The sequence below is a fragment of the Diabrotica virgifera genome, chromosome 1, assembly GCF_917563875.1.
Source record: "Diabrotica virgifera virgifera chromosome 1, PGI_DIABVI_V3a".
Lineage (NCBI taxonomy): Eukaryota > Metazoa > Arthropoda > Insecta > Coleoptera > Chrysomelidae > Diabrotica > Diabrotica virgifera.
Genome location: NC_065443.1, coordinates 304,036,406 through 304,060,862, shown reverse-complemented (window position 1 = coordinate 304,060,862; position 24,457 = coordinate 304,036,406). Strand labels below are relative to the sequence as shown.

Below are 24,457 nucleotides of genomic sequence, written 5' to 3'. Positions count from 1 at the left end.
AAAGTGCATATAGATGCATATATTGCATATTTTCAGACAACAAACACAACATTGCATATTTAAGCTAAACACGATTTATTTTGCATATTTTAAAAATAAATTATATAAAAGTTTAAAATTTTCCTCTCTTAGTTGGAATTTTATAACTTCGATATGAACGAGCTCGTTATTTATCTATCTATCGCTCATTATTATCTATCTGAACTTTCCAGAGTCGTAGGTACCTACCTGCTTTTAAGGGTCTAATATTTATTTTGTCAGTTTCCGGCCAACATGTGTTTAAAGTAAACGTTGTATCGTATTTAGTGTTTTTGAAGTGATTGGTATATATTAAATTTAAATATGTCTACCATTCAAAAAAGTGCTTGGATAAAGTGTTTTCCCGAGTTAAAGCTAAGTGGAGACAAAGTATTTTGCAAGGCCTGTTCCAAAATCGTAAGTTACATTCATTTTCACATTTCATTTTTTAAATGAGGAACTGACAAACAAAAGCATCATGTCCCACAAAAGAAATTTTTCTGGAAAGAGTGTTTTTATTTGACAAATTCGCTTTTACTTCTATAAAGACGGACAAGACGTTTTTACCAGATCTAATAAAGTCATTAGAACAAAGGAATTTACAATTAAGTGATTCGGTTAATCTTGTTAACACTTTTTCTACTCATTGTCAAAAAATTCCCGGAAATACAGGGATTACAATTAGAAATAAATTAAAAAATGTTTTAGAAAAAAATGAGGGCTTCGATTGTTTGAGGAAAGTTGTACGTATTTTTGAAGGCAACTTTTCTGAAGATCTTACGACTTGGCAAATTAGTTTACTGCCTAAATTAAAATATTGTCCTATAACATCAGTAGATGTAGAACGAACTTTTCTGTGTCCAAACACGTTTTTAGTGATAGAAGGCAAACGTTGCTAGTTGAAAATTTTGAAAAATATTTGATTATAAATTCATACTATAATTTAGATTCTTAATTTAATTATAATATCAGTTTTTGTGTGTCATTTCATTTGTTTTTATGTGAAAAATAAATATGTATTAAACATAAATGTAGGTTGAATTTTTTAAACATAAATGTTTATATTTAATATATTGTTTTATTTTTGAGTATTTTTAATATGCATTTGCATATTTAGACAAATTTAGAAAAAATACCTGCATATTTGTAGTAAAAGTAATGCATATATACGCGCATATTTTGGTAATGTTGTGTTGCATATATTCCGCTCTCTATTGATGATGATATGGGGGTTTTAGTGGGAAGCCCGGGGATAGGAGGGGCAAATTTTTTGCATCTCTTTGGGGCCCCAAAATTGATATTGTCAGCAAAATTCAGCATATTCGTCCAATTTTTAGAGGTCAAATCTCTCACGATTGGACTAATAATACTCTGGCAAATGTGTTATATTTTTGTAAAACTTTGGAACGTGTTTAATTTCTAGAACAGATCTAACATTCGTTTTTAATAGAGATTTCAATTCTCTACAAATAGTTTCTTACGACTTTTGATGTAAAATAATTAAGGAAGCAGGAATTCAATAATTTACCATTTTTCATTGAGTTTCCAATGGCCCGTTTGACGATTCATCCCCGGTATAACTAGAATATCACGCGAAAAAACACCCGGTCAGTATAAAAAGAAACTATTAAACTTATCTTTTGTAAGAGGGTACAATCTTTTAAAAATTTTTACGTTCTATGTAATTAAAAAATTACACTCAGCGCAATTTTAACCCTCCATCCCCGTCTCTATCCCCGTCTCCATCCCACGTCCCATCCCCCCTTTCCATCCCCCGTCTCCCTCCCCGTCCTTCTAATAAGTCATGATTTCGTTTTTATCATTTATGTATCTTTTTTTTTTTTTTTTTTTTTTTTTTTTGGAAAAAGCGTATAAATTTTTTAGGAGATAGCTGAAGGTTCATTTTTTGTATTTTATCAGAAACTGTATTTCTAATTTTTTTCCGATTATTACGTAAGGTGCACCTCCTTCAAAATTCTGAAATATTTTTTTTTGGGTGGTTTTGTGAAATTTTCACATTTTATAGACTTCAAAATAGATCAAATTCTTTTTTTACGCTGTAACTAATTAAAAATAAGAGTGAGCTGAATTTTAATCCTCCATTCCTCCTTCCCCTTACCACTACCACTATTCGTGTTACCACGTTTACGTTTACGTTATTTTTTCGCCTCACTATGTACGTGATTTAATGATTTAATCTCCATCTCCACATAAATAGTAGTACATAATATGTTATAATATATAATGTCATAATATATTATATTATAATTTAGTTTTTTAGAACTTTTTCTTAACAACATTTTGTTTTTATTTTATTAAATAAATAAGGAATTTTATAAACATAAATTTACTTTATTTTTTGATTCAATACAAAATGAAAAATATTTAGATATAAACAGTGTAAAAACAACTAGCAATAATATCCATAATATTATAATACATTGAGATGCAAAAAATCGAACCTCTTAAAAATTTGGTCATTTTTTTCCTAAACCTGTTTAAAGTTTAACTGTTGCTAAACAGTTAAACTGTCATTCTATACCGGGTGTACGAATCAAACTGTGTTTTTTTCTCAAAGTTCGCATCACCCTGTGGACTATTCTAGCATTTATAAAACACTGAAAGTAAAACCCAACTATAGACTCCGGCTTTCTTAACATTGGCGCGCAAACGGGTATTATGACAGTTAATATTACCCGTATGCACGCCAATGGTGAATATCTTCTTCTTTCTTCTTCTTTAGGTGCCGTGTCTGTATTCAGACTTTGGCCGTCATCATGTTTACAATTTCCTGAAATCTCTCTCTATCGGCTGCTGCGCGAAATAATTCTTCTACTGTGCAGCCACACCATTGTCTAATATTACGCAGCCATGAAAGCTTCTTTCGACCAATCCATCTCTTTCCCTCCACTTTTCCTTGTATTATAAGGCGAAGCAGATGGTATTTAGGTCCTCTAATTATATGGCCGAAGTATTCTGTTTTTCTCCTCTTTATGATGCTTATGAGCAGACGTTCCGAATTCATCATTTGAAGAACATCTTCATTGGAAGTGTGCGAAACCCACGATATCTTTAGGATTCGTCGATAACACCACAATTCGAATGCTTCTATTTTGTTTAGCATTGTGGTTTTTAACGTCCATGTCTCACAACCATACAATAGGATAGACCACACATAACATTTCAGCACCTTCTTTCGAATATTCATTGACAGGTTTCTATTACATAAAACTGGTTTCCAGGTCATAAAAGCCTTCCGTGATATTTCGATCCTAGTTATTATCTCTTCATCAGAGTCACAATTTACATTTAACCAGCTGCCAAGGTACTTGAAATGATTTACCCGTTCTAACTCCTCTCCATCAAGAGAAAGCTGACCTTGATCTATATTAATCTTTCCAACTGCCATCCACTTTGTTTTTGAAATGTTGATTTTAAGGCCTCTCCGATAGCTTGCTTCACTGACTAGATTTAGTAGTGTCTGAAGATCTTGTAAATTTTCAGCAAGAATGGCTGTATCGTCAGCGTATCTAATATTGTCGTGTCAGCGTATCTAATGGTGAATATAAAATTCTTAATTGTATGTCAAAAATGTGCAATAACTACGTTTTAAAACCCACCAAATTTGATTTGCATATCTTAAATGGTTTTAAAGCAATAAATAAATCATCAATTTGTAAAAGAAATTGGACATCCCGTATATCGGAAACGAAGCGTTTGCAGACATATGACTATAAAGCAAACTGTCATTATTTTCTCACGTAGAATTATCCCTTAAAGTTTCTCGCACTTATTTAGACACACCCTGTACTGATGACGAACATGGCCAGTTGTTAAAGTACCTGACTTTTTTATTATTTAACATAAGCGAATGAATCTGAAAACAGAATATTAAAAAAACCTGAGGCTATAGTTGGGTTTTAATTTCAGTATTTTAAAAAAGCTAGAATAGTGCACGAGGTGATGCGAACTTTGAGAAAAAACGCAGTTTGATTTGTACACCCGGTATACAATGACAGTTTACCTGTCTAGCAATAATATTATTACAGCGATATTGTTAATGAATAAGACTATAACATGGTAAAAAAATCACTTAAATCGGACAACAGGTTTAGGAAATTCGAGACATCAAAAATGACCAAATTTTTAAGTGGATCGATTTTTTTGCACCTGAGTGTAATATGCTACTTTTTAAAAATTTACAATAATTCTTCCATCGTCAACCATACATCTCCATCTATAGCAGTAATGAAACTCTTTGTTGTGTATTTAATTGGGACTTTCGTCTTCTTATTCAGTGTTACATTGAAGTTTTTAATGACTGAAGCCACTCCCACTTTAGCCTGTAACATTCCGAATCTTGCTCCTAGAAGGATACAGATACAATAATATACAAAAATATAGGTATATAATATACCGGGTGTCCACTTATATTTTCCCCCATTTTAACTGCCTATAACTTGTAAACGGCTCAAGATAGAAATATGCGGTTTTCGCTGAAATATTTTATTTTACTAAAAGTTTTATCTGAAGGGATTGAGTTTTTTTATATCGCTTTCAATTATGAAAAAAAATGGCGGATTTTTGAAAAAAACTTTGTAAAAAATAAAACATTTCAGAGAAAATCGCATATTTCTATCTTAAGTCGTTTAGAAGTTATAAGCAGTTAAAATGGTGGAAAATATAAGTGGACACCCTGTATATCATTATATAGAAAAATAATATTTGATTGGTTAGATAGTTATCGCAGTCGTCTTCCTACTCATTCCTAGATCCCCGTTCCTGCTCCTACGATATTTACTCATTATCACATTGTTCAAACATTCCTTCAAAAGACAGAAAATGAATTCATTTTTCAGATTCAAATCCCCGAAAAATTAGTCATAAGAGAAAATTGTCATAATTACAAAAATAATCCAACAACATAATAGCAGGGGAGGAAAGTATGCTAAATGTGCAATTACTCGAGCGTTATGGGGACCTATTGGGTTGTGAAGATTAGGTCCTAAAACCAAAAAAAGTTAAGTAAAGTTTTCCATTTAATTGGGGACTTTCCATTTTTTAGTTAATTTTCTATTTCCAACAATCGTTTTTTTCGGTTATAACGCCATCTATCCATAATTCGAAAAAATGTTTCGATTAAAACTTCTTATATGAAAGGAATCCAAATCTGCAATAAAAAATGGGGGCTCCTATTTAATATTTTAAAGTAACCCCCTCCCCCACCTCCGTGTGGTGTCGTGTTTGGTGTCATTAGATAGATTTTTCAAAAATATTGAATACGTGTATTTTGCAGTTTTTCGATTTGATGTTTATTTCGCGAAATATCGCGGGATTCGTATATAAAATTTTAAATTTACCCCCCACCAGTCTCCGTGGGTGGTCGTGTTTAGAATCGTTCGATAGATTTTACAAAAATATAGAAGACGTATTTTTTAGTTTTTTTATCTGACGTTTATTTCTCGAAATTTTCGCTTTTTTCTTGTAACACTTTGTGACACAACCATTTCCTTACATCCCGCTCAAACCGTCAGATTTTTGAAATATACATTGTTCTGCATGTACTTAACTTACCTTATCTTAATCTGACGATTTCGACTTTTTCTAAGGATAAATTTTTTTTCGGATTCCCCTTAACGAACTCCCCTGTATTAAGATCCAATATAATATGGTAGAGGTACATTTACAGGGTTCAAGGTTTCTCCCCATGCCATAATCTGACGCGCCCGAGTAACTGCAAAAATCGCGCTCGGGTTCCCCTACCATAAGTTGCTTCTGCTGTTCATTGAAGTAAGGAACGAAACACTGTAATATCGCCAACAAGGAAACGATAATAACAGTATCAACACCTCAATCAGAAGCGTATAAAAAATACACGTCATGAATATCATGATAATATGTCATTTATAACGTCGAAATAGTAATCACCTAATACGAGAAATTGCTGGGTTGCAAGTTTCAGGAAGCAGTAAGAAGCAGGCATTTAAGAAATACTTAAAGGCAAAGCTTAGCCACAATACTCCAAATCACAATATCACAATATTCCTAGTGGCGGATAAGCTATAATCCATCAGAAACAGAGGATTTCGTTATTAAACCTGTAACGTTTACGTTTTCCCAGTGTAGATTTTGGTCTAGTCCCCTTTCATTTCACGCTTTTATCTTGACTGATCAGATCTTAGAGTCCCTATCGACGTGTTTTTCTTAGAAACACATATGTGCTATCGATAGAGTCGAATGTTAGACTTTAATAGCTTTCTGGTGAATGATATGGGCCTTGCATCCCATAACTCATTTTAAGTATTAGGCTTGCTAAGCCCTTTATGGGTGTTAATAAGGCCCTTTTTTGCATTTCTGTGGCGACCGTTGGCAAGTCGCGTACCCCAAGCCGTCAGTCTTATTTAAGCAGAAATCTAAGATATCTTGGCATTCGTGAGTTAAACTTTGTGGCAGTAAGTTAAGCCGTGTCAATCATGAAAAGGACAATATATAAGGGAAAATGAAAATGTAATATGTCAAAGTGTGTAAATAATTTTATTTCCTTAGCTGAGCGCTTTCGACATAAACGTCATCATCGGAGCTAATGCTAAAATAAAAAAAGAGATCTTGTAAGAACAAGAAGTACAAAACTCTTTTTTTACTTACGTCAAATACTAAAAAAGTACCGCTACATAGAGGTGTAAAAAAGTGCATCTTAGGAATGTACATTTGATTTTTAATTTTTTTTTTAAATTTTGAATGCTAACTTAACAACTCTCCTAAGATGCACTTTTTTACACCTCTATGTAGCGGTACTTTTTTAGTATTTGACGTAAGTAAAAAAAGAGTTTTGTACTTCTTGTTCTTACAAGATCTCTTTTTTTATTTTAGCATTAGCTCCGATGATGACGTTTATGTCGAAAGCGCTCAGCTAAGGAAATAAAATTATTTACACACTTTGACATACTACATTTTCATTTTCCCTTATTCATTCAAGTGTGTACAAACTTATCAGTCTTTCAACTAGGACAATATATGCAATTTGTTAACCATTTTTAAATAATTATTGTGTAATTTTTGTTTTTGTGGTTGACGTTTTTACGTTTTATTTGCATATATTATGTGAGCATTAAGAGATTTCATTGAGTATTTTAATAAATGTTTTTTTTTAAAGTGTACTATGTTGTTTTTTATTTATTATTTACAGCTCAAGGTTAGTACATTGATGTCTTGTCGTAGCATTCTTGCTAATTTGGTATTGTTGTGTTATGTTTCGTTAATTATTGTTCCTTTGAGTATTTTTTGGTCAAAATATCTGGCGCCCTATATTTTCGTTTGAGTATTAAGTATTTCCGTTTCCTTAGAGTCCAAGTGTCCAACCCTCAGTTAATGTTATCTATTTATCTTTTGTTTATCGTCGTTTCATTAGCTCTATTCGCATACCATTGTTTATTCATTTAACATCTATCATTGTAACAGAAGCCCAACCCAAAGAACCATGCCCACATCTCTTCCGACTGAGCAACGTGGCCTTTGTTTCGTCAATGTAAACGATTGGACCTTTTCATCTTCGGTCATTCCTTATTCCATCCAAGGATAATATCGTCCTGATCCTTCCGGTTCAGCCTTCATGACCTCGTGTCCATCTGATCGTTATTAAACCAAATAGTACACCTGTAAGATACAACCAAATTTCAATAGTAAGTATTTACAAAAAAAGTTACCTATACAGATTCTGGGCCCTTCTCCAAAGGGAATAAATGCAAACGGGTGTCTTTTGGCTTTATTTTCCTCGCTGAAACGTTCGGGGTCAAATTTTTCTGGATCTGGATAATATTCTGGATCTCTGTGGATAGCTTGGAAAGGTATATGTACTTTAGTTCCAACTTCCAAGACGACATCTGTGCCAGGAACCTGGTATTCTTTGTTGCACATTCTTGGAGTACCTGGTAATGGTGGGTGCTTCCGTAGCGTTTCTATAAAAAAAGTATTTTATTATAAGATCTTTTAAACTTGTGTTATTCGTAAATATAAGAAAATTAACTACTTAACCCCAAACAATGAATGAAATACCACTATCATCCTCAGATGAGATTAAATATATCCCTCCCCTATATCCTTGGGGAAGTACTCTTTAAATCAACGAATTAAGTTGAGTTAATCAACGATTAACTCAAAGAAAAGGGTTATATTGCGAGATCCGTTGGTCGAGTAATGTAAACCTCGTGTATCTAAAGTACTAGTCAAGATGTTACGAAAACAAACAACTGAATACATGCTCCAAAAAAAGTAGTTGTCCAATTGTGGACAAAAAACACAAATTGCTCACGTGGCTCACAGTAAATGCTACAGTTTGTCTAAACTACCGAGGCAACTATCCCGCCTTTGCTCCTAGATGTCCCGTAAAATAGCTTCATGAACTAGTCCACATCAAACCTAACCTGCAAATCGTTAGTTTTCATCATGTTTCCTTAACATTTTCACAAAAGTTAAAACGACATAAGCTATCCAAGGCAGCTTGCAATTTAAAGGTAGATTTGACCAACTTTCACGAGCAGCACAACAGAGCTTTAACCTTTGAAGCTCAATCCAATCTCCCAGGAGAAGAAGCCTATAAGTGGCACACAACCTAAAATAAGATTTCATGACATGTACAGTAAAAGGCATTTAATTGTGGCCATTGGAGACCTCATCATTTGTGGTTCCTCATTGAGCTTCAGCAGCTGAGGTAGTTTGATTTTTGATATTTATCCCCTGGTCGCGGCCATCTTTTACATGTACTGCCTCAGCATGACTATCCATGTCCCGCATAAATAGTAAAGTATGGAAAGGCTGGAGATAAGCCATTTTAGTTTTAGTCATTGTTGCTCTTGCTTGTTTTGTGCGTCTTAGAATTTCAGATTCACAACTATCTATGTTCTAGAGCTCCAAGCTATATCATAATAAAGGTCACTACTTAACCCACCGCAATAGTTCGGATCTCACGAAATTGTTGTTGGAAATCAATAACGATGATTTTGGTTTTGTTGTATTTAACTATGAGCCCAAACTAAGCAGTTTCACGAGTTTTTTTAGTAGTTTCTTCTGGAGTAGAGACTAGCAATATATTGTAGTGTCGTCTGCGAAACTCAAGTTATATATATTGACACCGTCTATGTTTATGTTTACTCCTCCCTCCCAACCCTCCAAAACTAGACTCAACTATATTGCAGGATAAACATTAAAATGATCACAAATTAGGCGTGATTATTTCATTCATAGGAGATTCTGACCAATAGAAAGCTACAGAAATCTAAATTAAATCGATAATTTTTGATAATTTCCCGTCGTCAAGTATATTACGTCAGATGCACTTCGTTGCTACGAAAAAATACATTCAGTGAGATTAATGACAATTAATGTTTTCTTCTTCTTTAAGTACCGTGCCCAAATTTTTAGGCGTGGGTAGCTTCCATAACAATTTGCCGATATCGTTCTCGATCTTGTGCGGCATGTAACAACTGATCTGCTGATAAGCCAGTCCATTGACGAAGGTTTCGGAGCCATGAATATTTCTTTCGACCAATTCCTCTTTTTCCGTCGATCTTTCCATTGAGTATTAACTGCAGCATCCTGTATCTGCTACCTCTCATTATATGCCCCAGATATTCAAGTTTTCTCTTTTTTATCATCTTCATTAAGTCACCTTCGCCTTGACCTACTCTGTTTAAGACTTCTCTGTTTGAAATGCGTTGAATCCAAGATATTCTGAGCATTCTACGATACGACCACATCTCAAAGGCTTCTAATTTGTTCATCATGTTAACCTTCATGATCCAGGTTTCACATCCATATAGTAATACAGGATACACATAACATTTTAGGAACTTGATTCTTAGTTGTAAGTTCAGCTGAGAGTTGCTCAGAATAGATCTAAGTTTCATAAATGCTCCTCTTGCAATTTCTATACGAGTTTTAATTTCTTCATCCGGATTTAGTGTCTCGTTTATCCAACATCCTAGGTATTTAAAATGGTTAACTTTTGTTATTGATTCATCATTGACAATTAGTTGCATAGGGCCGACGTCTTGTTTACTAACCACAAGTAACTTTGTCTTTGTTGCATTTATGTTAAGTCCGTTATTGGAGCATTCTCTAGTGACTCGATCTATAAGGAATTGAAGATCTTCGATATTTTCAGCCATGATCGCGGTGTCGTCTGCATATCTGATGTTGTTAATAGTTTCTCCCCCGATTCGAACTCCACATTGTCCTTCCAAGGCTTCATTAAAAATTATCTCTGAGTATACGTTAAACAAAGTTGGGGATAACACACAACCCTGTCTGACACCTCTTTGAATGCAAATTTTGTCTGTTTCTTTGCCGTCTACCAGAATAGAAGCTTCTTGATACCAATATAGATGTTGTAAAAGTCTCAGATCTTTATCGTCTATTCCAGCGTTTCCCAACCGGTGGGTCGCGACCCACTAGTGGGTCGCGGGCAGATTTTAGATGGGTCGCGGCGTGGCTCTTACAGTAGATGAGTAGCGTACATTACATATCATAATGGGTGACGGATGGGTCGCGAATATGAAAAAACATCAGAAGGTGGGTCGCCAGACATAAAAGGTTGGGAACCACTGGTCTATTCCAATCATTTCTAGATATTCAAACAACCTATTATGTTGAACTCTATCAAACGCCTTCTCAAAATCTATAAAGCAGACGTAAATTGGTTTCTGTACTTCCCATGATCGTTGAAGTAATGTTAACATTGAGAACAAAGCTTCCCTTGTTCCCAATCCTTCTCTGAAACCGAATTGTTTGTTTCCCATTGTCTCTTCACATTTCTGCTTCATTCTATTAAGAATTATCTTAAGAAGTAGCTTGAGAGAGTGGCTCATGAGACTAATTAGTCTAAAGTCTTTACATGATGATGTATTAGGCTTTTTTGGGAGTGGAATAAATGTAGACTCTAACCATATCTGTGGCATCATGCCAGTCTCGTATATATGGTTATAAATGTTTGTTAGTTGTGAGACATTGTCGTCATCCAGAAGTTTGAGCCAGTCTGATGGTATTTGGTCAGGGCCTGGAGATTTCCCATTTTTGCTCTGTTTGATGGCTTTCTCTACTTCCGCTTTTAAAATACTAGGACCAGTATTCGCATACTTTGTGGTGTTAAGTGGTGGCCTCGTATCCAGGAAGAGCTCTTTTATATAGTTAGTCCATTCTTCCTTTTTTTCATCCAAGTCGAGAATTATTTTACCTTTGGAGTTTCTCATAAAGTGAGGAGTTCTTTTTCTCTGAGTGTAGGTAATTTCTTTAAGCTTTTTATGTATATTAAACTCGTCATGTTTTCTTTGTAGTTCTTCCATTTCACGACATCTTTGTTCCATCCAGTCCTCTTTTGCTCGCTTAACCTCGTATCTTATTTGTCGATATATCTCTCTATACCGAATCTCGTCTTTGTTTTTCCAATTTCTTCTTTGTTGAATAAGGTCTAGTATTTTATCGGTCATCCAATCCTTTTTCTTTATTGGGTCTTTTTCTGGTTTCAAAACTTCGTTTGCTATGGTGACCATGGCGGAATTCATGATATCTAGATTTTGACCGATATTTTCTTGTCCAGATCTTTCTAACTGTTTTTTAATCTCACGATTTATCTTATTTCCGGACTCATCTGATATTACGGCATTTCTTAGGAGTCGAGTATTAGGTTTCTTCTGCGTTGTGGGGGCTTTTATTCTTTTTAGTTTTAGTTTGAATCCAGCACAGAGCAGATTATGGTTAGTTGCTGCGTCTGCACTTGGGTATGTTTTTGCAGATGTAATACTGTTTCTAAACCTTCTATTAATGATAATGTAGTCAATTTGATTTCTGACTATCTTTCCCTCTTGATCAGCTGGAGATTTCCAGGTATATAGTCGTCTTTTAGGTTGCTGAAACAAAGTATTTGCTATAATGCATTTCTCTTCTTGGCAGAACTGTATTAGTCTTTGCCCTCTTTCGTTCCTTTCTCCAAGTCCATACTTTCCGGTTATATCTTGTGTGATTTCGGCACCAACTTTTGAGTTGAAGTCTCCCATAATAATTGTAGCTTCATGTTTTTTTGTGCTCCGGAGAATTTGTTTAATTTGGCTGTAGAATTGCTCAATTTCTTCATCTGGTTTGTCAGCTGTTGGCGCATAGACTTGTATTATATTAATATTCAGTAGTTTACTTTGCAGCTGAATCATCATGATACGATCATTGAAAGGGACGAAATTTCGGATACAGTTACGAATTTCTTCTTTGACAATGATTGCGACTCCGTTACGTCTGGGTCCTTCTGCCTTTCCCGAGTGGTATACAATGTATCCATTACTCTCAAATATGTTTGACCCTAGCCATTTCGTCTCGCATATACCTAGGATAGGAATGTCTAGCCTGGCCATTTCTAGCTGAATATTTTGTAATTTCGCACCTTCAAACATAGTTGTTACGTTCCACGTAGCTATCTTGTGGATTTCCACGACACGGGGTTTTCGTGTGTTGACGACCTGAGAGGCCCCGTGGTCTGGTTGTGATCTTCCTCCCCTGCCGGATCTTGGATTCCGAAGTCCATGATCATTAAATGTATCTATAGTTTCCTTATCTGTCATGGGAAGCTGTACTAGAGATATCCACAAGGATCTTTAATGTAGTGGTTTCTCCTGGCCTTCTACATCCTGATGCCGTTGACCATTTCCTGGTTCCTCCGCCTTTGAGACCGATTTCTCGGTCTCAGGACAACAGAGTGCCCTACCACTCACCAACTCATCCGCCCGAAGCCGTTGGTCAGTAAGTGGGGGATTGCTTATACCGGCAATCATTCGGTGAGAAGTATTGATAGAAGAAGTGATAGAAGTAGAAAATAGTGACCCGTCTGCCCTCGGAAACCTAATAGCCATTCGGGGTCGGAAAAAGTAAGAATTGGCCAAGTGAGGCCGATAGGAAAGATTAAAGAAATTTTACTCAAGACAAGTTGAAAGAGAGTAAAATGTGAAGGCCCTCATGACTCGCCAGATGCGACTCATGATCAGATGCGACTCATGATCGATTAATGTTTTAAAAATTATAAAAGTGATGACTTTCAACCGTCCAATTAATATTTATAACAACTGTTTGTTTAATTGTGCTAATTTGGACTTACATAAATAAATTACAATAAAATTTTGGTTTTGAACAGTTTTATTCATGAAATAATCGCAACAAATTGCACTCGATCTCTAAAATTAATATAGAATTTTTGCCCTCGTGACACTTTGACATAATTTCACTCGCCTTCGGCTCGTGAAATTAAAACTGTCAAAGTGTCACTAGGGAAAAATTCAATAATTTTAGAGCTCTTGTGCAATTACTACTGATTATTTCATTCATAGGAGATTCTGACCAATAGAAAGCTACAGAAATCTAAATTAGACTGATAATTTTTGATAATTTTCCGTCGTCAAGTATATTACGTCAGATGTCCTTCGTTGCTACGAAAAAATACATTCAGTGACATTAATGAAAATTAATGTTTTAAAAATTATAAAAGTGATGACTTTCAACCGTAAAATATTTATAACAACTGTGTGTTTAATTGTACTAATTTGTACTTACATAAATAAATTACGATAAAATTTTGGTTTTGAACAGTTTTATTCATGAAATAATCGCAACAAATTGCACTTGATCTCTAAAATTAATATAGAATTTTAGAGCTCTTGTGCAATTACTACTGATTATTTCATTCGTAGGAGATTCTGACCAATAGAAAGCTACAGAAATCTAAATTAAATTGATAATTTTTGACAATTGCCCGTCGTCAAGTATATTACGTCAGATGCCCTTCGTTGCTATGAAAAAATACATTCAGTGACATTAATGACAATTAATGTTTTAAAAATGATAAAAGTGATGACTTTCAAGCGTCAAATATTTATAACAACTGTGTGTTTAATTGTACTAATTAATTTGTACTTACATAAATAAATTACAATAACAATTTGGTTTTGAACAGTTTTATTCATGAAATAATCGCAACAAATTGCACTCGATCTCTAAAATTAATATAGAATTTTTACCCTCGTGACACTTTGATATAATTTCACTCGCATTCGGCTCGTGAAATTAAAACTGTCAAAGTGTCACTCGGGAAAAATTCAATAATTTTAGAGCGCTTGTGCAATCCCTACTAATAATTTAATGAAAAATTTTTGTTCCAAATGAATAATTGTAGCAGTAGATACAATTAAATAAAAACAAGAGAGGGGAGATCAACTTGGAGACAAAACAGCAATTGATACATGGTTTTCTACCCTAAATGTGACTTGCAGGTAAAACTGTTGCAGAGCTTTGTAAGCAATTTAACTATTTTGCAGTATCGTGAGCATATTAGTGCTGCTTACTAACTTAATAAAAATTAGCTGCGATTTGCGATGTCTATTTTGAAGCTATTTGTCAAATGCACATTCACCACCATATCTGAAATTTCATTCGTATGTATTTCAAAGTGATGTTTGCATATAACGTATCGATTGACATTCTCGCTCATCATACCAACGTTCGTTGCTGAATATTAATTAGAAACTGATTATTAGTGTAATAAAGCCCAATTGACGTTTCAATAATTTCCAACATATCGTCGAACCATTAACATGACTGCATTAGTTAGCGACTGCAATACAACGAGCACGATATACGTTGGGATTTTAATATTATGTAGAATGCGTTTAATAAGCGACTGAGGTACACGTCATGTTTGCTTGACATATTTATTATGTCTTGCATATTAATACGATTACGAAGTCGATGTGATACAGATGTTAACAAATATAACAAAAAACATTCCCAAAATTCTCACATATATTCTGGGAGATTAGAAATAAGATCAGTAAATCAGTAAATTTTAAGATTATTCATTACTCTCCATATTGCCATGGTCTGATTACTACAATGGCAAATTTAATAAGTAAGATGACCAAAAACCAGACCGTAATGCTTACAAGTAAGCCAGACTGCATTGGAAGAAAATCTGAATTCGATGACAGAAATCCAAGATATAATCACGGAATATATAGATGGTCTTAAAGAAGATATCTATTGGTGGTATATTCAAGTTGGAGATAGCCGTACTGAAGAACTACTCATCAAACGTGGAGTACGACACGGTTGTTTTTTGTCACCCAGTTTTTTTATTCTGCACTCTGAAGAAATTTTTAGGGAGGATTTGGACGACAGACAAGAGGAAATAAGACTGGGCGGAGAAGTAATCAACAATATCAGATACGCTGACAACACAGCCATTAGTAAATCTAGTCAGTGAAGCAAGTTATCAGAGAGGCCTAAAAATCAATATTTCAAGGACAGTTGGATGGCAGTTGGAAAGCAGTGGATGGCAGTTGGAAAGGTTAATATAGATCAAGGTGTGCTTTCTCTTGATGGAGAGGGTATAGAACATTTTTAATACTTTTAATACCTTGGCAGTTAGTTAAATATAAATTGCGACTGTAAGGAAGAGATAATAACCAGGATCGAAAAATCACGTAAGGCTTTGCTGACCTGGAATCCAGTTTTATGTAACCGAAGCCTGTCGATGAATATTCGTAAGAAGGTCCAGAAATCTATGCGTGGTCTATATTATTGTATGGTTGAGAGATGGACGTTAAAAATCACAATGCTAAATATATTAGCAATCGAATTGTGGTGCTATCGAGAGATCCTAAAGATATAGCGGGTTTCGCACACTTACAATGAAGATGTTCTCAAAATGATGAATTCGGAACTTCTGCTCATAGGTGTCATAAAGAGGAAAAAACAGAATACTTCGGCCAGATCATTAGCGGACCTAAATACCATCTATTTCGCTTTATAATACAAGGAAAAGTGGAGGGAAAGAGATGGATTGGTTGAAAGAAACTTTCATGGTTGCGTAATACTAGACAATGGTGTCGTTCCACGGTAGAAGAATTATTTCGCTCAGCAGTCGATAGAGCAAGGATTCAGGAATACAGGAATACAGGAATACAGGAATTCAGCAAGAATTCAGGACACGGCACCTAAAGAAGAAGAAAGAAGACATGTTCGTCAAATTGACAGAGTTCGAAACAAGGATGAACGAAACCAATTCATAATTTCATATAGAAGTTATCATTAGACAACTAACGGTATACAGAAATAATACAAGAAGTCGCTTTTGAGACCACAACGAAACTTCTTACAGAGATAAAAGAGGCTGTGAAGGAAAATACTTCGCAACTTCGGAGAGAAATGCATGAATTAGACCACAAATTGAGAGATGATGTAGCCGAAATAATGAGCCAGGCAAGTGTTGCAATTTTTCCTCAATTTTCACTTCAATCCACCTCAGTTAGAAGCAAAACATCGACATTTGATATAGGGTATAGAACGACCAGTTAGTCAGTTTATCAGAAACAGTGTCTGTCAGCTACATTAGCCAATTTGTGATCCGATGAAAAAAGACCACTTCACTTGTAGTTTTCCTCTGAGGAGAAATCCTGAATGTTTTGCACATCAGCATAAGAGCTTTTCCAGCTTGGTGTCTTAATTAGAAAGGCGATATAGTGACAAAAATGTGCAGCAAGTATTCCAAATTTAGTTAAGGTCCAGACAGTAGAATCTCTACAAGAATTCTAAGTTGATATTTCACACCTTATTAGACTAGCCTATCCTACCGCCCTAGTGACTTTCTGGGACAACTTATCGTCATTCTTTAGCCCATTTCTATCCAACTTTGAACCTAGGCCTTCCCCACATCTTTCCATTTCCGTCTGTTCTTGGCTGCGTTTTTCCAGTGAGTTCCTGCAGCTTTTACAATATCGTCCTTCCATCGCATCTGAGGTCTTCCTCTTCCTTTTCTTCCTGTCCACGGTCTCCAGTTTTGTATTTCAGCATTCCATCTTTTATCTTACTGTTGTCCCTTTGTCCTTTTTAGTATCCATCTTAACTTTCCAAACGCTGCCCATGCCAATCGGATTCTGGACTTACCGTCCAGAGTTTTCTAATGACCGAGTTCACGTTTCGCAACTTCAGCACAACGGGAAAAGTCTTAGATATCATTTCTGGTTAGCTAATAGAAAAATTTGTGAAATTACCATTGATACTGACGCAACTTACACTATAGTCCATCCAAAGGTGATTCCAGTGTCGGAGATGGAAGATGAACCAAGAAAATTTTAAAACGGAGATCTAGACACGATGTTTATCGTAATAGAAGAGGTCCTCCCACAAGATGATCGAAATGCATCACGCGCATGCAACACTCGATTAAAGATACTTAAGGTCACATATAGTAGAATTATTTATGTGGGCCTATGTTCAGAGGTGGACTCAAAATGGCTAATGATTATAATGATACTAATATTATACCTAACAAGATATTCGATCTGTAAACTGAAACTTCAAATAAAGGGTGTAAGATATTTTGATAAATATTGGGACATTAGATCGAAATATCATAAAAAAAATGTTAATAATACAATTTGGGTGTATCTTACCGTGAATAACTTTATCCAAGTAATGCATATCCATGACAGCTTCATACGTAACTTGATTGTCGTGTTTTTTTAATACAGAAGTAATTTCTTCTCTTAACTTTTCTTGAATATCTGGATTCAACGCTAGTTCCAAAAGCGCAAAAGTCATTGTAGTTGCTGATGTTTCAAAACCAGCAATGAAAAATACAAAGCATTGTGCAGCTAATTCATTAAAAGTAAGGAAATGTCCATCAGCGTCTTTTTTATCTTCTTCGTTAAATATCAAATGGTCATCTGCGACTCTTCCTCTATTTTTTAACTGTAGCAGTAAATGCATGAAATCTTTTCTATAAAGATTATTTTTCTCCCTATAATTAACAGTACTATTTACGACACCCATAAAGAAATCTTCAACCTCTGGATTCATCTGTTTAAATTTGATCATTTTTAGAAAATTTCTTGGTATTGTCGTAGCTAGAACACTTCTTAGCCTTGTCCAAGTGGTTTGAGTGAATATTTTTCTTCCAAATTGTCTAAATTCAGAATCAGGATTCTTAAGGCTGTTGCAGTCAATACCAAAAGCAACGGATCCGATTACATCTGTGGTGAATCTGGACGCTACTTCCTTCATGTCCACTGCATCTTGTAGTTTAGCGTAACTCTTGAGGATGTCCCTGAGGCCTTCGGTACATGCAACCATTGTAGAGAACATCATTTTCATTTTACCTAAAAAATATAATAAAAATATATTCTGTTAATATAAACACAAAAAAAAACACAAAGATACCAAAAAATCTAAAGAAAAGGGTATTCAATAGTTAGTTGCATTCTACCAGTTATGACCTATGGAATGCAGACAATGACACTTACAGGTGTATCAGCCAATAGATTGAGAACGACACAGAGGGCGATTGAACAAGCTATGTTAGGAGTATTTTTGAGGGAACATATAGATAAGAAATGAGGACGTGCGAAAACCACAAAAACAATGGCTAGACGAAATCAAAGCAAAAATGGGAAGAAACTGGCACCAAATAGCACATGGTAGAGAGAAGAAAGGAGAACGGAGAACTCATGGAAAGGCCTTTCTCCAGGAGTAGATGCAAACAGGCTGAAGAAGAAGAAAATAGGAATTGTTAATATAGTAAATTCAGTTAGGAAAAAGTTACACACCATTGATAAAACAAGGGACAGGTCATCAAAGGACTTGACTGATGTACGTCATCATCATTATCATCACGTAGCGCTACAACTCTGGGTGGGTCCTGGCTGACTGTACAACTTTCTTCCAATTTCTTCGGTCTTCCATCAACCTAGGGTCAAATGGAATGTTCATTTTTCGGAGATCTGTTTGGATGTTATCTCTCCATCGCATTCTGGGACGTCCGAGTGGTCTTTCTGTAGGAATCTCCTCCCATACCAGTTTTACAAGACTGATGTACGGCAGATTAAGAATGCGAATCGAAGTTTGTTAAGATCCGATGTTGAAATAAAGCAAATATCGTATGATTACTTCAGAAAGTCGCTAGATAGCGAAGGACGAAGTTGTCGAGGCGTTAAATAGAATGAAGAATGGTAAGGCAGTAAGACCTGATGAAATACCTGTGTTGATTTGGTAGAGGCTTAAGGAGCAGAGGGGATTGATGTTGTGTGGCAAATGATTAATAGGACAAATGAAGAAAACGGATGCCCAATGCATGGAGAGTGTGATGGTATCATTGTATAAAGATAAAGGTGACATTCAGGACTGTAAGAACTATAGAGGGATAAAGTTAATGTCACACACAATGAATAGTTGAGAGAGAACTGTAGAACGAAGGTTAACGAGAGAGACATAAATAGGAGAAGAAGAGTTTGGGTTTATGCCAGAAAGGAGAGAATGTCTTTCTTGCTTTGAGACAGTTGATAGAGAATTACGGCGAGAAGAAAATAGAGCTACATTTAGTATTTATAAATCTTGAGAAGGCGTACGACACAGTTCCTACACAAGACTTATGGAGATGCATGAGAGTGAAATGGGTTACTGAGAAGTCCGTAAGGCTCGTGAAGAATATGTATTAAAGTTCATACACACAAATAAGGATATGTGTCGGATTAATTGAGCGTTTTCCAGTGAGGTTGGTTTACAGCAAGGCTCTTCACTGACTACGTCTCTACCTGTTTAATCTTGATATGAATTTCATCATTATTATCATCCAACCAATTCACGTCCACTGCTGGACATAGGTCTCCCCCAATTGTTTCCACACTTCACGATTTTGTGCTGATTGTTGCCAGTTTTTACTAATCCGCCTGATATCATCTGTCCATCGTGTAGGCGGCCTTCCTCTACTGCGTTTATCTTCTCTTGGCCTCTATTCCATCAGCTTTCGTGTCCATTTGAATCTTTCAGCCTGGCGACGTGTACTGCCCAGTTTAATTTGAGCCTGGTTGTACGTTCTATAACATCTGCGATACCGATATGATATACCGATCTGCGATATGAATTTACTGACAGGGACTTTAGGGGAGAAGGCCCCTTTGTCAATGCTCTTTGGTGCATGTCGTATTAAAGTAGAGGAGAGCAAAGACATATTGGAGGAGAGTTGGAGAAGAGGTATTTAAGAGTGAGGGCTTAAGGTTAGCAGTTTAGAGGTCATATATGGAGTATATCTGGTTGGGAGAAACAGGAATGGTTGGGAACATCGAATTGCTTGGAGACAAACTAGGATGAGTAGAAGAATTTAAGTACCTGGGCTCTTACATAACGGAAGATGGGACACTAGATCTATAAATTTCTCATCGGATACAGGCTGGTTCGTTTAACTAGAAGCGAATGAGCGGAGTACTCTCTGATCCAAAAATAGGTGTATAAAAGTATATTATGTGATGAGACCAAGAGTGTGATGAGACCTGCGCGTTGGTGTACGGTGGTGAAGTGTTACCTATAAAGAAGAAACAGGAAAAGAAGATGAGATCTGGAACTACAGTGGAACCTCGATAAGTCGGATTAATCGGAACCACGGCCGATTCGGGTTATTGAACATCCGGGTTAGCCGGAGAATATGGTAAAAATTAATAAAATACATATAAATAATGAACAAATACACATTACAATTGCAAAAACATGAAATACATATGCACCGTACATCTAAATTACGTACAGTTGTATACAATATTGTTTATTTCTTGGTAAAAAACTCAGTCAAAGTGAAAAAATGTTTGTTTTGTCTGATGAAAATCGGTCCGGGTTAGCCGGACTTCCGGGTTATCGGAGGCCGACTTATCGGGGTTCCACTGAAAAAATAAATTATTACAGAGTCTGATAAAATGTACAAGGAAGAAGGCTAGAAGAGAGGGATAGAAAAAATTTATACTAAATAATGGTAATACTGACTTACCAGAAGTAAACGTTGGAGTTAACTTAGTCCTCAACCTCCTCCATTTATCGTCCTCTAAAGCGAAAAGATGTCCCGTCAAAGGATCGACTTCTTCATTCACATAAAACCCATGATTCACAAAGTTGTTGAAATCTTTCTGCAAAATATTCTTAATGATATCCAGATCCAGAGGCATATACGTAGGCCTTAATAAGACGTAAATTCCACCATGCTTCAGACCTCTCGACTTGAAGTTGTTGTACAGTTTTGTGTGACAATCACCAAAGGAGGAATTTCTGGTGATGAAATCTTTGGCGTTTCCATAGATTAGATGTACGGGTTCGATTTGCTCCAGTCCAATTCTTTTCCAGTATGTTAATTTAAATTTTATATATAAATAGCCAATCGTTGCTGCTAGTGCAGCCAAGACTATCAGTGAGATCATCTTTCTTAGCACTGATGGAATGGGACTAAAAAATGTACTTGATAAGCATAAATATATTAAAATTAGTGTTCATGATTTAAATATTAGCTATAGATTTTGTGGAATATCATGTTGTCATGAGTGTTTCCTCCCACGAGATAAGACGTCAGTACATATTATCTCGTTTATTAAAGATTGTACAATATGACATTTAAAAATAACACAAATAGTGCAGTAACTGAAGGTTTTCACCTCCGATTTCGTTGAACCTCAATCGATTTTTAAGAAAATTGGTGAGTAGTTAGAAAAAACCTCAAGGAACAAAGGTGACATGGTGCCAACTTGCGCTTTTATCCTGGGGATGGATACCACCCCTTATCGGGGGTGAAAATTATTTTGTTAAAAATAACCCCAGAAATCGATAGAGGGACAAATTATAATTAATTTTTTTATATATAGTTAATTAAGTAAATTGATACTTTTTGAATTATTAAAGATCAAAAATTTTAATTTTTCGTGAAAAAATTTCATGTTTTAAAGTGGTTTTTTATAAATAACTCAAAAACTATAACTTTTTACAAAAATGTTATCATTACCAAAATTGAAGACAATAAAAAATATAATACAATCCTTACTTGAAAAGCCATTGAAATGTAAGTATTTAAGCTTAAATAATGGGAAAACGGTGCATTTTATAACATATACTTATCAAACACTTGTCAAAGCACTTAGCAATAACTATTAAATAAGCTTTAGAAAAAGTTGATAGCACCAAAATTTAGCAAGTTATGATGAAAATAAGAGAACCCTATCGATTTTTTTAGGAACAAGTGAAAATAGTCCAGGAACCGAAGCTTTTCACCCCGCAATTTTTACAGAATAGATCGATTTGCTTGAAAATTTGCGAATAAGTAGTGGATGGTCCAAGGATCAAAATCTATATGATACTGAAAGGCGCTTTTATTATGGGGGTGGCTGCCACCTTATCTCGGGGGTGGAAATTTTTTATTATATTTTGACAGCAAAAGTTGATAAAAACATTCATTCTAAACAAAAAATGTTGTATACATTTTTTTGATAAAACTAATAGTGTTCGATTTATTCGCTATCGAAAGTGTTAGTTTTATATGGAAAAAATCAATGTTCTTCTATAGTACACTCATTTACTATTCACTCAATTTTTGTCGTAGTAAAAAATTTTTCACACCAAGTTCTTAAGAATTAAATAACCTACAATTTAATACTTAATCATTTTTTCTTATCTTTGATGCTAATCTTTCTATTCTGAAGAAAATAGCATTTTTTACAAAACTACAAAAATTCTTCATTCGCTTTTAACTTCAGTTTTTTAAAAACTTATCATTTTAAACCAGTCAAACTTCTAGAATCTATTAATAATACACAAATAAAGAAGAATGAATAAGGCCAATGACTAAAAACACCGCTAACTTACATTATTAGATATGCTTACAATTAGATCTCTTCTTTTTTTTTCTCAAAAAAATATATTGATTTTTTAACCGTAACTTTTTTATTTTGTATCTTAGAAAGTTTGGTATAAAAGAATCTTGTAGGTTCTTACAAGATCTACAAGCCTATTAATATTAAATCTTATTAAAGTCCTTAGTCACAAAAAGAGTTGACTTTGAAAAGGTTGGTAAAGGTGGTTTTTGAATGCTATTACAGTTTTAATTGTCAATAGCTCACTTAATTTTTGTCATAAAAAAATTTTTTTCATACCAAATTCTTGGGAATTAAGTTAACTACAATTTAATATTTAAACATTTTTTCACATCTCTGGAACTAATCTTTCTCTTCAGAAGAAAAGGCCATTTTTTCCAAACTACAAAAATTCGTTAATCGCTGTTAACTTCATTTGTTTAAGGCCGGCCGTTGTATGAAAGAGAGGTCCCCAAGTTTCAGTGCAACAGAGAGAAAAGATTCTTTCCCGAGAGATGCTGCCTCTATCGGAGAAATAACGCAATAGATATCTAAGCGAAGCCGCGGACTCCAGACTTTATAGTCAGCTGATAGTTTAGTTTCAGTACAGAGAGGTATGCAGGTGCTGTCTCGCTAAGATGACTCGAAATCGTTTTATATGTGAGGTGCGAACTTTTCATTTTCTAGGAGGTTTAAGGACGGGGTCTCGCTGAAAATTTTACTCGGATAAATACTGTGCTCGTATCTCGTGGTAAAATCTAAACCAAAAGTATTGGAAAAATCTATTTCGCATATTGGTTCATCATAGTTTGTTACCTACTTCTCATGTCCCAATATTATAAAATTATACCAGGGAAGAACAATTATATCACTCAAATTTGTCTAATTGTCTAATTTAGAATGAAAATGTAATTAATGTTTAGAACATTTAATGAAAGCTTATAACCAAGGATGGTACTAAAGATGAGCAATTTGGTCCGTCGGTCTGCCTGACCGCGAATATAACTCCTCCGTCACTGTACCAGGTAGAATAGCGAATGATGTGTCGAATGAAAGCCTATAATCCAAGGATGGTACTAAAGCTGATAAATTTGACCAAGGCTGTCTGTACATCTGTCCGTCCGACCGCGAATGTAACTACTCCGTCATTATGCCAGGTAGAATGACAAATGAGGTGTCGAATGAATGGTTATAATCCAACGATGGTACTAAAGATAAGCAATTTGGTCCGTCGGTCTGCCTGACCGCGAATATAACTCCTCCGTCACTGTACCAGGTAGAATGACAAATAAGGTTTCGAATGAAAGCTTATAACCGAGGATGGTACTAAAGATGAAAAATTTGACCAAGGCTGTCGGTCCATTTGTCCGTCCTACCGCGAATGTAACTTCTCCGTCATTATGCCAGGGAAAATGACAAATGAGGTTTTAAATGAACAATTATAATCCAACGATGGTACTAAAGTTGAGCAATTTGGTCCGTCGGTCTGCCTGACCGCGAATATAACTCCTCCGTCACTGTACCAGGTAGAATGACCAATAAGGTGTCGAATGAAAGCTTATAACCAAGGATGGTACTAAAGATGAGAAATTTGACCAAGGCTGTCTGTCCATATGTCCGTCCGACCGCAAATGTAACTTCTCTCCGTCATTATGCCAGGGAAAATGACAAATGAGGTTTCGAATGAACGATTATAATCTAACGATGGTACTAAAGATGAGCAATTTGGTCCGTCGGTCTGATTGATCGCGAATATA

At 35.2% G+C, this 24,457-nt stretch overlaps 1 protein-coding gene across 1 annotated transcript in view; it reads right to left on the bottom strand.

Moving 5' to 3' along the window:
• Window positions 1-2,349: 2,349 nt before the first annotated feature.
• LOC126885748 (probable cytochrome P450 6a13) overlaps window positions 2,350-24,457 on the bottom strand; it is a 35,914-nt gene continuing 13,806 nt past the window's right edge. The window contains exons 2-5 of the mRNA XM_050652539.1: window positions 20,858-21,306; window positions 17,499-18,203; window positions 7,722-7,973; window positions 2,350-4,384 (exon numbers count right to left, since the gene is read on the bottom strand). Coding sequence (XP_050508496.1) covers window positions 4,218-4,384; window positions 7,722-7,973; window positions 17,499-18,203; window positions 20,858-21,281 — 1,548 coding nt within the window. The 5' untranslated portion in view covers window positions 21,282-21,306 and the 3' untranslated portion in view covers window positions 2,350-4,217. The remainder of the gene's footprint in view (window positions 4,385-7,721; window positions 7,974-17,498; window positions 18,204-20,857; window positions 21,307-24,457) is intronic.